Source organism: Vanellus vanellus, assembly GCF_965231255.1.
Source record: "Vanellus vanellus genome assembly, chromosome: 3".
In the NCBI taxonomy this organism is placed as follows: Eukaryota; Metazoa; Chordata; class Aves; order Charadriiformes; family Charadriidae; genus Vanellus; species Vanellus vanellus.
The window spans coordinates 31696846-31713539 of record NC_138907.1 but is presented as its reverse complement, the minus strand read 5'-3'; the positions used below and the strand labels follow the sequence as shown (position 1 = coordinate 31713539).

Here is a 16694-nt window from a genome sequence, read left to right as displayed (position 1 = left end):
CGGTCTTGCATAATCATTTCACAATATTTATAGTGGCAGGTTGTGTTCCCCCTCAGGCTGCTGCTCTTATCTCCTGCTTCCACAGCAATGATGAGGTAAAAGGAAAGATGGAGTAGAAACTGTTTTGGCACATACATATATTTTCCCAATGTGCTAAGAAAACCCTTATCTTTCTCCCTTTCATCGTAGCTAACACGTCAAAAGAAGGGATATTCAAGAACACAGTAAGAGCCTGTATTGATAGGAGGGGAGTAGAGCATGTCCTGTGTCTTGATTTTGGAGAGATACTTGTTGCGTACGATGTTCTAATAAGCAAGCTAGGGAAAGGCAGTCTAAACATATCTATATATAGGGGGTACAAAAGCAGTAGGAAAACCATACCAAGAAGGTAACCATCAAGGGTTTACTGCTAAAATGGAAGCCTGCAACAAGGCAGCGTTTTGCACTGGTTAAATTCCTATTTAACCTATTTTCATTATGTCTTGGACAGAACCTATTTTCATTATGACCGGAAAATCTAATAGAGAGTATGCATATTAGATTTACAACTGACACTAATCTGGGAAGGCTTGTGAAATAATTGTGAACAAATTTGGATTAAGAATAAAAGATGTAAAAATGTAATGGAAAACAGAACAGAACACACTAGTCATCGTAATAATCCACATTGCATCCACACACTGAATATTACACGTAATTCTACCCCGTCTTCAGAAGAGATACAGTCGAACCAGAAAAGATTCAGAGAAAGTTGACATAGATGACCAAAAATATGCGATGTGTTTTTAGGAATCCTCTTTACAGAGAGGGGAAGATTTTTGAGTCTGAAAAAAAAGTGCCTAAGGAAGGATGCATCAGCGACCTATAAAATTGAGTGGCATGAAAAAGTTGAATACCAAATTATTATTTACCCTCTTTCAAAGAAAGACTCAGGCAGCATAAAATAGAATTATGACTGCGTCAGAGTAAACACAAGGAGATAATTTTTAACATAATGATTAGTTGAGCTGTGTAGCTCTTTCCCACAGAATGTTTTGCATGCCAGAAGTTGACATTGTTCAAAAACCGATTAATCAAAAGGAAGTTAATTCAGAGATATTAAATATAGTAAAGACACAACCGTCTACTTCATAACGTCATGGAGGCAAATTGCTGCGGGCAGAATACCATCTCATGCTTTCTTTTTCTCAGATTTTTCCACAGGTATTTTCTATTTGTTATACTTTTGTACTGCCTCAGCTACAACCAAAGCTGACTTCTTCATTTCTAATCAGTGCACATTACTGCTTAAGCTACTGACCATTGCCAAGAGCAGGATACCTGACCTGAGCTGTTTGGTTTGATCCAGTATGGCCGCTCACACCTTCTTTTCCTTATATGAATACCTTATTTATGCTACTCAGATGAAAAGTTTCTTCTGATCTAACTCATTCTCATTTTCTCCTCATGCCTGGGACGATGCATGTTCATCCCACGTGTTTCTAACTAATTTAACTATTTTGCTCCAACAGTATATATAGATGAAGACTCAAACTGAATTTCTGTAACTTCTTCAAGTTCGGTTATGTCAATCTATTCAACACTTCAAGTCATTATCGGATAATTATTCTGATTTTGACCAGTTTGTTTAGGTGCTTATCATATTGATTTACTCATGTACCTGACCAGAACACCAGGAGGTTAAAACCATTTTTGATTGTAGAGTGATCTAACATCCCCTGTGCAGAAGGCCACAGAAGCAGAGATATGCATGCCAAGACTACTCTCCGTTAGTATCACATTTACAGCAAAGACAGTCAATCAGACTGCGACCCACTCCTCTTCAAAAGACTGCTGTCTTTCCAAGTTTTGCAGTTCGTCAGCAAGGGTAAAAACTCTTTTTAATAGACATCAGTTACAGCATTACAAGAAAACATCATATGGATTGATGTATTTGGAGACCAGCGATGCTTATTGTTTGTAAGATGATGGTTAAGTCCTTCGTACGCTTTTAAGGTTGCAAAATATACCCAGAAAATAAAGATGTTACATAATTGTTTAACTGGTAAAATCTGTGTGACAAAGCTTATGCTAATGCTGTCAACACACAAGATTTGGAATGTGCTCATAGGCACCAAACACATTCAGTGACTTTGAGAAGACTCAGCACGGTGGAAAAAAAATGCATGCTTATGCAAAAGCTGCAATTTGAACAGTGTACCTACTAGCTAGGTATACTACCTGGAGACTGTTAGCTGGAATTACTGCCAGAGTATGCTGATAGCTGATCTACTCAAACAGAAGGTAAGAATTTTAGACCATGAAAAGGGAAGGTATTTACAGTGCAAATCGGAACATGATGAAATACTGAAATATTTCAAACAATGTCACGTTGACAGATTAAGTTAAATAAATCATTTAATAAGATCTATGACCTTAATTAATTAAACTTATGCACACAATTAATCCCACTAATCAATCCAGTTAAAGACTAAAGCAGCTTCACGTGTTTGTACGCAAAGTGCCCAACTGAAGTGCATTTTAACAATGCAGCTGAACAGAATGCTGGTGTCAGTCAGAACTCAGTGATCATTATGTAGCTGGTAAGCAGAAAAAGTCTGTAAACTCACCTGTCTGGTGTTTTTGAGATAAATGTTATATTGCCCATGATAAATAGTATTCACGCACTGTTACCTGTGTCTCGTGGAGTGTTTAGTGCTTCGCAGATGAGGCTCTTGTTAGCAAATCCTTCCTTTGCAAAATTTCCACTCCTAAAAGGCAAGCTCATGATATTTTGTACAACACGTAACAGGAAAAAGATTCATCCTTCATCTGTCTGTCTTCCTCATTAGGAAATACTCAGGAAAACTTTGGGGAAAAAAATAAGATTTAACATCATTGTATTTATTAGGTTCCGAAACAATACACATTCACATCCTTTTGAATACAGTACATTTGGCACAGTAATAATGTTTACGATGAAATAACACTAATGAATGGCAAGAGATTCAAATTACATCCATAAGAAAAAAATTCTGTACAAATAAATCCTCACAATAAAAAAAAACCTACCCCCCCAACTGAATACATTTTATATTTAGCCAGAACTATTCTGCACATAATTTAAAAAGAGGTAATTTGTAAGCCTTTTTTGGAGAGAATTATTTTTCACCCTATGGAGAAAAATGTGTTTCCATTTTTCAATAAAGTCTATTTGGGAGGAAAAACAAGAAACAATCGATTCTTTGTAATTATAATTATTATTAATAATAATCTTTTTGGCATTTTGCACTCATTTTACAAAGAAGGAACAGGAAAGATATTACAGAACAGGCAGAAATGTAACAGAATGTCCATTTTTAAGAATTATCTTTAAAAAATGTTCAAGGTAACAGACGAACCTTCTGATGTAAACCCAATGCAGAGGATCTAACTATTTATATTGAAGAAATATCTGCCCATGCAAAAGTTTTTATCTCCTTCACTTTTCTCTTAGCACCCTCGCAAACATTGCAGGTGCTGAGGCCTGAAATACAAACATTTGCTAATTAACTTCACGTTAGAAATGGGAATACAGGCTACATGGCTTGCTTACAAAAGCTTTATGGGACGCTTTTACTCCTTCAAAATAAATGCTCAGAGTTTTGTGTAAAGGCCTCTTGTTGTACAAACAGTAGTGCACTATCCGATAACTTGTCTTCCTAGCCAGTCTACTCACCTATGGAAAAACGCTTTAGCATTGTGATCAGTTCTTGCCTGGATGTCAAAAGCTAACTGTGATGAGAAATAAACAGAGCCAGTGGCGAGACACAAATTGATGGGCAGTTCTACAATATATTTCTAAAAGAGAAAGAAATTTAAACATTGAGATGATGCAATCATTAAGATGTTTCTGTGCTGGTACTCAGCTCCAGAAGCTAGTCTTTTCCCAGTACAAAAGATTACTGAAGATAAATTAAATTAAACTAAAGGCTTGATCCATTATTACACCTGTAGGCCAGACAACACATTAATTGATATATCATAATATTTAATATTTTGAAATCATCATAAGAATATATATAATAATTACACCTGAGTTTTAAAAACAAAACAAAATGGAACTGAATGTTGTCATCAGTAACAGGCTATGAGCAGCCAGACGCAAAACTGACACAAACTAACTCATCTGCTTGAGACCGTGATTATCTCTTAAAGCCAATGATTCACACTTTGTCCACCACGATTTGTAACATCCCTTTCTCTTTCTGAGCTCTATCATGTCATAATAGAGTTGAAGAGAACTATACAAGAGATTTAGTATAGCTTAATATATGTCTACATCTTTTATAACAAAAACCTTATCTCTCTGACAGTAACTTGAACCAATACACATACAAGAGTATTGCACATGGACATTATTATAATTATTCTTTCATAGACTAACATTTTAATAGTATGCCTGAACATGCAGCAGTTGATACCTCTATATTCAATGAATTCCACAGGCCTTGCAGCAAACACTATATACAAAATCTCACCTGTACAAAAGGCAAAAAAGCTTCTTTAGTGCCACTTTGCCAATCACAAGTATATATATTTTTGTGCAGTTGGAAATCCATGTGCAACAATTAAAATGGATTCCAATGACCGCTCACTCAGTCCAGTAAAATATATAATAAAATGACCTCAGCGATACATGTACACAAAAAAAAAAAACCAAACCAAAAACCAAACCACAGGGTACTCCTGGAAATATAAGTACATAACACTGTTAGCGTATCTACAGGAGGTAACTTCACATTAGTAATATTGTCCACATGAGTTACCATTTCAATTCATACACAAAAAAATTCAATTTACAACCTTCAATAATGTCAGTTTGTGAACGTTTGATCTTCAGTTTTTTAACACACTTCCACATAATGCATGTGTAGCCTTATTTTGTGTCCTCTAAAAGCAGATTTCTCTTTAGATTTTAAACATAAAAAACAGCAAACACAGTAGTATTATGGTTTTGTAAAAGTGTGCAAAAGTAACACACTGCTGAGCAAATAAATATAAATAAGAAATCATTTATCAACTTAGCTACAATGGAAAAGGCAAATTTATAATGTTTATAATTAATTTTTAATGTAAAATTAACTGTAAACATTTGCAAGCTTGCCATCACATTAGTGGATCATTTAAATGGATATTAAATTTGGTAACATGGATAGTACACCCAATTGCCTGAAAAACTGTAAAACGCCTATATATAGCTATGCTAAAGTACTATAGGCTTTTTATTCTTTAGCCCTTTAATAACTATCCATATAGTATCTATTTCTTGCTTTAAATAAAATTTGAGTTATCTTTGTGACTCTTCTTATTCCTAAGAGTTTTCTGTAAATTGTACGAGGAACTTCATCGAAAGTCTTAATTGATGTGCTTCTTTTTTCTGGACAGCTTTATTTTAAGTTTGTGCCTCACCACAATAAATTCATAACTGAGGATTACACCTCCATGAAGGCACACTTCTGTGCCTACCGAAGGGCAACATATTACTTACTTGTTCCACATCTAAATACAGATTTCAGCATAACCACCAGTGCAGAAGAAACAGTTCTCACGTTCTTAGCTTAAATACATACGACGATTACAGAACGTGACCTGCTAAATGGCTTCATTTTCCCATGGAAAAGATGCAATTTTGTCCTCTGGGGAGATCTTAGGAATAAAAGAAAAGTTGCAAATATACGGCAGTGTGTTACATCTACAATTTCTGATACAAAATTATTTTGCATTGCTTTGTGAGACAGAAATTAAGAGTGCTTTCAGGTCAGAAGATTAAAGGAAAAAAAAACAATAAATATATACTTTAACTGGGGACATGGGCTCAGGGTAAGAGAAGTAGTTTTTGATCTACTGAGTCTCAGTAACTTGACGATCTCTTCAGAATCACTTCTTGCAGCATCATTCATCTGTCAGCCTAACGTTGTCTATGGCAGTAGCTCTTCTCCAAAATAAGAGAAGCCTTTAAATTCTTCTTGATTGATTTGTTTTATAATTGTCTCATCCACTAGCGTTAATACTGGTTCTTCTCGTGTAAAGTCTTGATCAAAGTTATTTACATCCCTTTTGGTTTTCTGAGAAGAAAAATACAAATAAGGTGAATGGTAAAATAGCACAGTAAAATAAAAGGTGCTCTCCCTCCTCTCCATCCCCCCCGAAAGGCTGAATTTTCTGGAATGATTGAAATAAAAGAGGAGCTACTTCACACAAAGAATAACAGACGTATGAGAGAAGCTACAGGAGCAAGTACTATAAATGAGTTCAGGAGAGGCCACAGAAGCAGTACTATAAATGAGTTCCCAGAGACTCACGGGTCCCTGACAGGCGAAGGAATAGCAGTATGATGATAAAGCAGGAAGCTGAGATTAGGACTAGTTTAGAAAAGGCTTTGGCATAGTAGGTGGTATGGCAGTTTCCTCTTAGATTTGAACATAATGATATCTCATTTCAGAGGCACAGAGTGAACTGATTTCCCCACAATACAGCCTACTATTTCAACTCTAAGTTAACTGTTTCTTTATATCTGGCTAAACTCGGCTTTAAAATCAGATGTAGACCTTGCAACAGCTCTCAGTCCAAAATCCTTGAGCTCCACCTTGGCAACTCATATTTCCTAATGCAGCCGAATGTCATTCAAAGCACCACAGCAAAGTGTGAAATTCTGGCTCCCAAGAAATCCACCTTTGAACTCTTCTTTATTTCAATGGCACCAGGATTCCCCACTTTAAGTCTAAAGCACCTCACTCTTTCGATGAAATTGGGACAACGAAGTGCAACTGTACACGTCGTGGTCGGGATAAGATGTATTAACTAGAGACAGCCCTGGGGAGGCTGACGTCCTCGGGGCGCTCACAACAGTGACTATTTGTGACCACTTACATGTAAAAAAACTTAAGGCCATAAGGGGAAAACATTCCCTATAATCATTCCCTTGAGACCTGCGCTGTTCACGCTTTCCATGTTAGCAGTGTATTTCAGGCAGGTTCAGGGAATTTGAACGTTTTCCTTTACACTGTCTCTTTGCTCTTTGTTTCATGAAATCTAATAATTACTTGAGTGATCCTTAATGGAGGCACACTGACACATTAAAACCTGCTCATGTCTGAGGTTAAAATGATACCAGAAATAGCATAGCTATTTGATTTGCAAAGTAAAATAACATCATAAAGTGATACATCATAAACTACATTCAAGTATTGCAAATGGGATATATGCCTTCTTTCAATGTAGGTAAATTTTCCTATAAAATATATACATAAGTGTAGTTCCTTCATCAGCTCTACTGAGGCACAAAACCAAACAGTTTTCTTTCTCACAACTGTAAAATAGTCATAGCAACCTTCACCTACATTGTTAGTAAGAACTTTACAGATACAGGGAAAAAAGGTTTATATAAATGCAAGAGACTGTCACTTGTAAACCAAGTACTTTCTAAGTGCAGGCAACCAAAAATCCACATTCTCTATCTACAAAATTCCATTAAAAGGAAAGAAATATAGACTTAACAACCATACATATATGTTTATATTGTTTACATTTGTAATATTTACTTTGTACATAAAGACTGGACATAGTGTATATGACCCATATACTCTGAAATGCTTAAAGTGCGAGGGACATGGCCTTGGGCTTTATGTTTTTTCCCAGTCATTTGGGCAAATACTGAAATTCCGTATGTATTTTTAAATGCATTACATTGCAACTACATTTGCATTATTCTTGTTCCCCATGTCCTACCGTAGTATTTTCACATACTCGTACAATGCATTTGCTACAGGAACAGTCACTAAAGCAGAAGGAGGTAAGTGAGTATTTGTAGAAGGTAGAATTCAAATTGAGAACTGCAGTTATGTGCAAGAGAAACGTCACTACACTCACACTTTAACCACTAGCTATCCAGGGCAAATAAGCTTTGGACTAGCTGAGAACAAATACAATATATATTATTTTCAGGCTTTCATACTGAATGTCTTTGTGAAAAGAGTTATTTCCTTGCTGCAGCTAAAAGAATAAGATGACAAATTCCTCAAATCCTATAAGGCGCAATTAATTCCCCATAGCTACACCCCCCCCCCCCCCCGAAAACAATCACTAAGATTTGTGATGGTTTTAGGTGAAAAAGATTGCAGGTGAGCACATCTGAAAAACTGTCCAAACACTGGTGTGCCTAAATCGTATCCATTAAGGCTAACTGTACTTCCAGTAGAACTTTGAATCCCAAACATTTCTGGAAAAACAACCAAAGGTATTTGCTTAGATTTAAAAGCCTAACATGTCTTAGAATACACCTTCAAGACCAAAGAAGGAAATAGAAGTTTTTACTTTCTCAGATTTATAAACAATTCCATGACTTTTTGGCAGCATAGATGTAAATCACCCACTTTATTAACAGGACAAGTATAGAGCAATCTAAGATTGCAAGGATACGCTAGCAAGCCTCTAACTAACCAACTGATGAACTGAGATTAAATAAATCACAGGGAACAAAAGCGGGTGGATTAGGCCATACAAGACAAAAGGTAGATTTCATAACAAGTGCTTCTTTTCAACAGAAAGATTTATTTGAGAAACCCTCCTTAGCAACTTAGGCACTTTCTTCCTGAAGCTATGACTATTTTGCAAGGCCCCATCTGCTAAGATGAAACAGGTCTAGCCACATTTCTGCTACTGTTGCTATTTTAATGTACTTGCACTGTGAATACCATATAGGCCAACAGCATGAACCAATATATAGTTGCAGCATGAGGGCTCAGGATGAAGGTATGAAGGGCTGTGGCTGTCTGCTAGCAGAGAAACTGAGAAAAGAAAGAAGATCTGCAAGGTAAGGAGGGTATATGAAGGAAACAGAGTGCAGCTATTCTCCAACTTCGAGCATTAAAAAAATCATGAAAACAAAGGAAAAATACTTTGATTCACTGACAAATGCACCATTGAAAATGCAGTAATTAAATGGGTGGGATTTTGTTTATTTAGCCTGCAGTTCCTTAGACTTTGGGACACAATATTTTTAACTTTTCACACTTTTTTCCTGGTAAAAATTTCAATTTCAGATGACTGAAGAAACTAGGATTATTAGGAAAAAAGAACCCCCCAAGCCCCCAGCTGTCCACCCAAACACAAAGAAATTCGATTAGGTTTCAGATGCTACTTTTTCTCTCTCCAGACTACCCAGACACCTTGTGTTCACCATGTGTCAATGCTACACGAAAGCAGGGGCGGAGCAGCTACCCAAGAGCTGCCAACAATAGGTGCCAAATTCCATGCTGCACTGGAACTGCTCTCCTGCAGGCAGCATGTGGGCAGCCCGTCTCCATCTGACAAAGAGCAGCAGCAGTGCCATGGCACTTTTAATGACTAAAACCGACATGACTCCAATTCTAAATCTCATCTGAAAGATGGCTTCTCCACCAGCACAGTATCCCTGATAGTGAGAAGGAATAGTGACTCAGTCTTTCTTGTGCCAGAAATGTGCTGGCTAGTTGACAGCTTATTTTTTCCAGCAGTATGAATGCTTCATAGGTCTCCCATCTGAGCATTGACCTACTGTGACCTGCTTATCCTGGGAGAAATGGTGGACTTGCTTCATGTGGGTGATACGATCTGATTAGATGTAACACATGCTACAGAAATAGAACCCCTTGAATTAATAAATATTAACACGACCTACTACCTACCCATCAAGGATTACAATTTTTAAGTCAAAGACACATTTTATTCTATTCAAAGATTACGGCTTCTGTTCGAAAAGCTAAAGATATTGGAAATTTTAAAAGCCTGTCTCTTCATACAACACCATTTAATCAGCTTTCCTAGTTGGCCTGTACAACTTTGGACAAAGGGATATTGTTTTATGAGTCAAAATGCTTTTTTTCTTAAATCTCTTCAGATAATTGCTGAAAGATTTAAATGAACTTCATACGTTATTAATAAGCACACATTAAACAGTGGTTTTCTGAACTGGTTTTACTTTCGCTACCCTTTCAATAAAAAATTAATTTTCTACCAGCTGTCACAGACTCAAGCTTGAAAAAACCTCCAAAACATGCTTGATAAGCTTTCCAGTGTCAAGGATTACCAACCTTGTCTGCTAATGATTACCAAATGACACTATATGAATTGCAACAATGAAAAAAGAAATCTAAGTTGATGTTCTTAGCACTGAAAATAGATTAAGAAAGTTAGAACTTGCCATTCCTTCCATTAATCACATAAACCAAATGTGAATGACAGGAGGCTTTGGTATTGAAAAGCCACAGAAGCCCTTGCAAGAAGGCACCTGACAGAGGGTGTTCCAAACCAGGGAACTCAGCAAAGCTTGGGCATCTCATCAGCTGTGTCATGAGGCCAAGAGGCTCGGCGGACTCTCTTCTGCTTAGTAAGGATTAAATTAATTCTCCAGCTTGGAGATCTTAAGAGGTATTTCTCTCTACTGCATTATTTATTTTCATTAATTTGCAGAAAATCGACGAAACGCACTCAAGTCCTTTGCAAGCTCAATGGCTCTGCTAAATTGGACTGCAGTTGTGCAGTTGGTTCAAAGCCTCCTCAGAGGAGATGAAAGAAAGATGGAGGTGGTGACTAGAAAACAACACTGCCACAAAAGCCTAGGTTTTGTGTTTTAGCCTGATTTTCCTACAAATTCATAATATTTTTTTAAAATATAACTATAGGAATCCTCTGTAAATGAACTAATAGATTTCTGGTTAGTTTAACAGAATTAGGAGCTAATCCACAAGAGACAGCCAATACAAGTAAGTGAGGCCAGAAATGATCATTATATGCGTGTACATATATATGTATATATCTTCCAATATGTTGGAAGCAAAAAAAATTATGCTATGATATTTTTCAGTAAGTGGACCTTTTGAGACCAAATATATACAAAGCTCATCCATGATTTTCACAGTCTGAGATACTGCCAGCACAGAAATGGAGATGCAGACTGGACTTTCTGTATCACTGAATGAAACATCTTTAACTTTACTCCACTGCAATTCTCTGTCAATAGCACTGCTTGATGCCTCCTCTTATATTTTCAAGCCCGCAGTGAAATCCTGGAGCTTGTCATTTGTCTGAGGAGCTTCACCAGAGAACCCTTCCAGTGCAGCGCCTGGCTGTATCAGCAGCCTATCAAACATGCGACAGGCACATGAAATCTGGGCAGGAAGCTGCTGCAGTTTTTGGCATGCAGCTACAGGGGCACGGGACAGCAGTGCAGCAGGAACAGGACACACAGCAGGAGTCGCACCTTCTCATATGTATTACACGGTATCGTTTAATTTTACCCAGAATCTTGCTTCACTAAGAAATAAATGATTCCTAGATTTGACACAGTATCATTAAGAAGAAATTCTTAGATCAGGATGATCAGAGTTTTGTATTGACCTCGTCACTGATAAGATTTTCAGATTATTTTGTTCAAGGCAAATGGAAAGTCAAGACATCAAACAAACTGGTTTGAAGCACAAGGTTATGTGGCTAACCTCACGTATCACTGTCCTCTCATTCACCTCTCTTTATTACGATAACAAAAACCACAGCACAGGCAGAGATCACTTTGCACCAATAATTGCATCTCTTTTCATAAAGGTGTAGTAGTTTCTAAAAAGTTGAGATCGACTGTAATGACCATTCACTTTCACACATAACTCATTTTATATATACAGAAATTCAGTATGAATACTGTGAAAGAAACAGGCTGAGAAGCAGAACACTTCAGGCCTCTCTTTCCGTTTATCCTGGTGATGCTTCCTCAGAGTATTTGCATGCCCTGAGAATCTGTATCAGTATTAGAAGTATTTCCCAGAATGTCTTATTTCAGAAGATATGAAATATATGTTACCAGAATAACTTTATAAGTTATTAAATTCTTTTGGCATGTTAATTGCTCTGTTCACACATGGAAGAGTTACAACAGATCAGCCACGAGCTGCAGTATATTCAACTGAAGGTTATGATGATAAAAAGGGTTTTGAATCCAAGTAGTTTTTACAAAAGTATACCAATATTCATTACTTCCAAGCAGTGGGTGAGATTTTGTGCTCCTAGATTATGCTTTCATTAGATGTAAAGGACACCAAATTAAGAGAAAGAAGTGGGAAAAAACCCACATTCAATAAAAATGTTAATAGTGAAATAGTACTTGAAAAGCATGCCAACCTATGCAGTCCACAATTTAATCTCTTATGGAAACGCGCAGACATTTAATAAACACCAAGCTAATTCACAGAACTATGAATTTTGAAAGGGATCATTTGTGACCCAGTAAAGTGAAACCACCTCTAGACTGAAACAGTATGTATCTTTCCTAGGAATGTGAAATGGGTCAAGCAGGAAGGAGGAATAACCTAAACAATTAGGGGATACAAACATACAATGACTACATGGCCAGGACGCCAACCTTAGTATTTCACTTTTGCACAGCCTTTCTCCCATCCCACACCCCAAAACCACCACAACAAAACAAACAGCAAGGCAAACAAAATCAAAGCTCTGCAGGTTCACTGACAACTGCCCCGTATTTGCAATGAACCTCACCCAGAAGAAGTCGCTGTAAAACCATTGTCCTCTATGGCCACACTTGGGTATGGTTTTAGCATAAATAAGTACACAGAACTAAAGCTATATATACACCAAACCTGCTTTGTGCATGGCCTGATTGCTAGAGCACCATGCTTCCACACAGCTTTCCACCTGTGGTTAGTCTTTTACCCTCAACATCCATCTTGACCACCTTATCAGGGCTTGCTTCCATTAGGACTTAATCATGACATAAGAACTGCACATAAGCTATACTATGGTAGAATACGTGCGCTTTTCAGAGTGAAAAAAAATTGCAGGGTGTCCTGGTTTCAGCGGGGATAAAGTTAATTTACCCAGTAGCTGCTGTGTTTTGGATTTAGCATGAGAATAATGTTGATAACATTACTTTAGTTGTTGCTAGGTAATGCTTATATTAAGTCAAGGACTTTTTCAGTTTCCCATAGAAGCTGAGAGGGAGCATAGACAGGACAAGCTGGCCAAAGGAATATTCCATACCATAGACGTCATACTCAGTATATAAATGGGGGTTGGCTGGGTGGCAGGAATCTGCGATTGCTGCTCGGGACAGGCTGGGCAATCAATCATCGGGTGGTGAGCAATTGTATTGCATCACTCATTTTGTATATTATTTTATCATTATTGTTATTATCATCTCTTCCATTACTGTTCTATTAAACTGTCTTTATCTCAACCCTCAAAGTTTTCTTTTTTTTTCCAATTCTCCTCTCCTATCCCACTGGGGTGGGGGGAGTGAGTGAACGGCTGCGTGGTCCTGGCTGTTGCTTGGGGTTAAACCACAACACAGGGGAAGCGTGCCAACTTCTGAATTTCTACACTATATTTTTCCCTTATAGTAGGTTTCTTTGAGGGTTTAACTACATGGGAAACAATTTTATATTTCTTCTTGCGGTGGGGAGGATATAAGAGAAGAGAAAGTAATGGAACAATCATATGAAAATACCCTTCATCTGCACAATGCAATTCCTATTGCAAATTTTATTATCCACTGTGCAGTGCAGATTTTATATGTGTGCCTCTCTAATTCACATTATATTGGCAAGCTTCCATTGATATCCTCAACTGCTCTAAAGCCATGATCACCAATGTCACCTCCCCTCTTACATCCTGGCACACATCCAAAATTAGTCCATTTTCAGTTATGTTCTCCTGAAATTACATTTTAACCATTGCTGTTACAGCAGAGTTATAGTAGTCAGGGCTGATGCATCTGCGACACACTAAACCACCTGCTGGTGAGTCCTCAAATACATGTGTAGAAGCCTTTTTTATCTTCCTGATCACTAGAACTTTGGCACAAAGGATTGGCTGTGCACAGAAAATGGAGCTGACTTGCAAAAAAGAGAAAAAAGTGATGCAGGAGAGTTGGTAAGTCTAAGGCACACGTCCCTAGAATTCCAGTGGCTTCCAGGAGACATCCCCAAAATCACTGAAAATTTACCCAAATACAGAAAGCCTAGCAGTGCAGTGAGATATCTGACCACATTTACTCTGTAAAAGATCAATAGATCTACTTTGCTTTCCATTCTTTAAGCTATCTCAAAGACAAGGAATAAATTAAGGAGACTGATGCGAGTGAATAGGTCAATGATGTAAAGAAACATTTCACGACTCACCTCTCTGCCATGTATCCTGAATAAATACCGACTGACTGACTTTCCAATGTTTTATTCTGCCTACAGTCACCTATCCTACTTAATTACAGAAAAGTAACGCATGATGGAAACCTTCCTGAATATGTTATGAAATTTTAAATAGATACCAATATCTTGTGATTCTGAGCCCCTCCCCTACCGAGGAGGCATGGACATGTGCACTGTGACACTGGGTGCAAAGAAACACCACAGCATGACAGGTAATAGCAAGTGTGTACAGTGGGAGCATCATTGCAAGACTCAGCTACACACTAGAGTGGTTTGCACTATAGGCCGTAGAGCGGGAATGCTACAGAGTTTTTGGCAAGACTGCCTTCTCAAAGGGAAACTCGTTCTCTTTGATGATGACCTCTAGCTCATCAAGAATAACACTTTTACTTTGACATGGCTTTCATACAAAGAAATGGTATAGCAGGTCTCACCTTATTCAAAGGGAGAAAGCTACACAGTGATGGTTTAATTGTAAGACGACTGAATTCATATTTGATTTGAATTCATATTCATACTGAAATCGTATTTTGAAGTCTAATGATGATTTTTAAGACTCTGAAAAGGCAGATTAAAATAAAGATATATCTGACTTTTTAGAAAGCAGCTGAAGCTGCTTTTTTTTTTTAAAAAACTAACGCACATACTCATACAAATTGTAGACTGAAAAAAAAAAGGCATTGCACAATTATGCATGAATGCCTACTTCTTCTGCATCTCCTTTCCACCTTTCCTCCAGACACTGGAACTGCTTTTTTCAAAAACAGTTTTATTAAAAGAGTGCAGTAAGATGTAGCACTTTGTAGTGACATGGGTTTCACTCTTGGTTCTGCTACTGATCTGCTTCGAGCCAGAGTAATTTTCTCCTCCCTGTGCATCTAATTTTCTTCCTACTTTTGTTCTCCTATACATGGATTAGGATCTCTCTGTCTATCATTATCTATGATCTCTTGATTGTCTCTCACTTATACGTCTTTGTGCACAGTGGGAACCTCATCTTGCTGGGAACTCGAGCTGTTATTGCAGACCTGAGGGCACAAATTCAATTTCTCCTTCTTCTTGTTCTTGTCAGATATAAACAGAATCCTTCAGAGAGTCATGGGCAGTTATGATCTTCAACTTCTTCTTTTCCATAGTCCATAATTAAGCAAAGGGAATGATTGTTCTGTAGGTCCTTTGCAAACATGAATGTGACGTGCAAATCAAGGGATCTGCACTTACGGTTTTTCATAAATACCTAGATTGAGTGTTCCTGTCATCCCACGTAATTTAAGCACATGACTCCTGGAGCATGCTGTTGAGAGGACCAGTACAAGGTCTGTGCCTCCACAGTAACAAAATTCCTTGTAACAGCACAGCAGCATAACAACAGGAAAGCAGCAGTTAATGACGTGCTAGGACTCCCTACCATTTAAAGACACCTTCCCTGTCCTCTTACTGAAGATAAGTGCCTACACATCAGCTGCTTTAGTCCACCATCTGCATATTTGTGCATATGTCAAAGGAAGTAAGTTTTGCACTAGTATGCTGAGCTGTGAGCGCATACATTGACAAATTTTTGCTGCCTGTTTTGGATGAACATCCTAGTAAGACACTGTTGTTAACTTTACGCTCGCATTAGCATGGTATAGTGCTAATACAAAAGGTTCTGCACGAGAAATAAACCCAAAGCTAAGGCTCTTGTTAAATGCTATGTTCACCGGACTCTAGCTGTGAATGGGACTAGTCATGGACCGCCAGCCTTCAATGAGTCTTTGATTTTTTCTGATAAATTCCTCTCCATTGTCTGATAAACAGCCAAACAGGCCCAACCCAGGAATACTACTTGTTAGCTACATTAATATAAAAATAAAATATTTCAGTTTGAACGCTTAAGTAACCATGATAAGATGCTTTTGCTTAATGGTTTAGAATACTTTCTGAAAATAGCACTGGAGATTAAAGCAGCCAAAAAATGAATCAGAATTCGTCTTATTCTGAGGAAGCCCCAAAAGAAAGCAGGAATATTCTGGCTGCTTATCACTCCATCTCAATAGGCACCACTTAACAATGTATGTTTAACAGATGGTTAAATGGACCCAATTATTCAGTATGAAAAGATTTTAGTGCTATAAGACCAGGACTCAACAAACCCAAACAAATACTGCTGGATCCCCAGTACAGAATCAAAAGAAACATAATAAGAGTTGTTTAACTTATAAATATTTGGGAACCTGCAGTGCTGGCAAGTAGCTTTCAAACTTCTGTAATTCTAGTGTTGTGGTAATCGCAGCTAAAAACACCTGCTGCAGGCACTGATGCTGAAGAGAATAAAAAACAAAAAATAAGACTACCTGAACAAGCAAATTCTGGGAAAACAGAACCTTATTCATCCAAACAAACAACACTGAAATGCTTTAAAAATGCCAGCTCACTTACTCTTGATTTCTCTAAGTTGTGATACAAGCTGCATAGAAACTCCTCGAAAACTATATACTT

General features: G+C 37.6%; 1 protein-coding gene across 1 annotated transcript in view; it reads right to left on the bottom strand.

The window, feature by feature from the left end:
- Positions 1–5846: 5846 nt before the first annotated feature.
- Positions 5847–16694, bottom strand: part of PRKCE (protein kinase C epsilon) — a gene marked incomplete at its 5' end in the record, with an annotated part of 294498 nt that continues 283650 nt past the window's right edge. Inside the window, one exon of the mRNA XM_082480593.1 lies at positions 5847–6086. Within this exon, the coding sequence (XP_082336719.1) occupies positions 5940–6086 (147 nt within the window). The 3' untranslated portion in view covers positions 5847–5939. The remainder of the gene's footprint in view (positions 6087–16694) is intronic.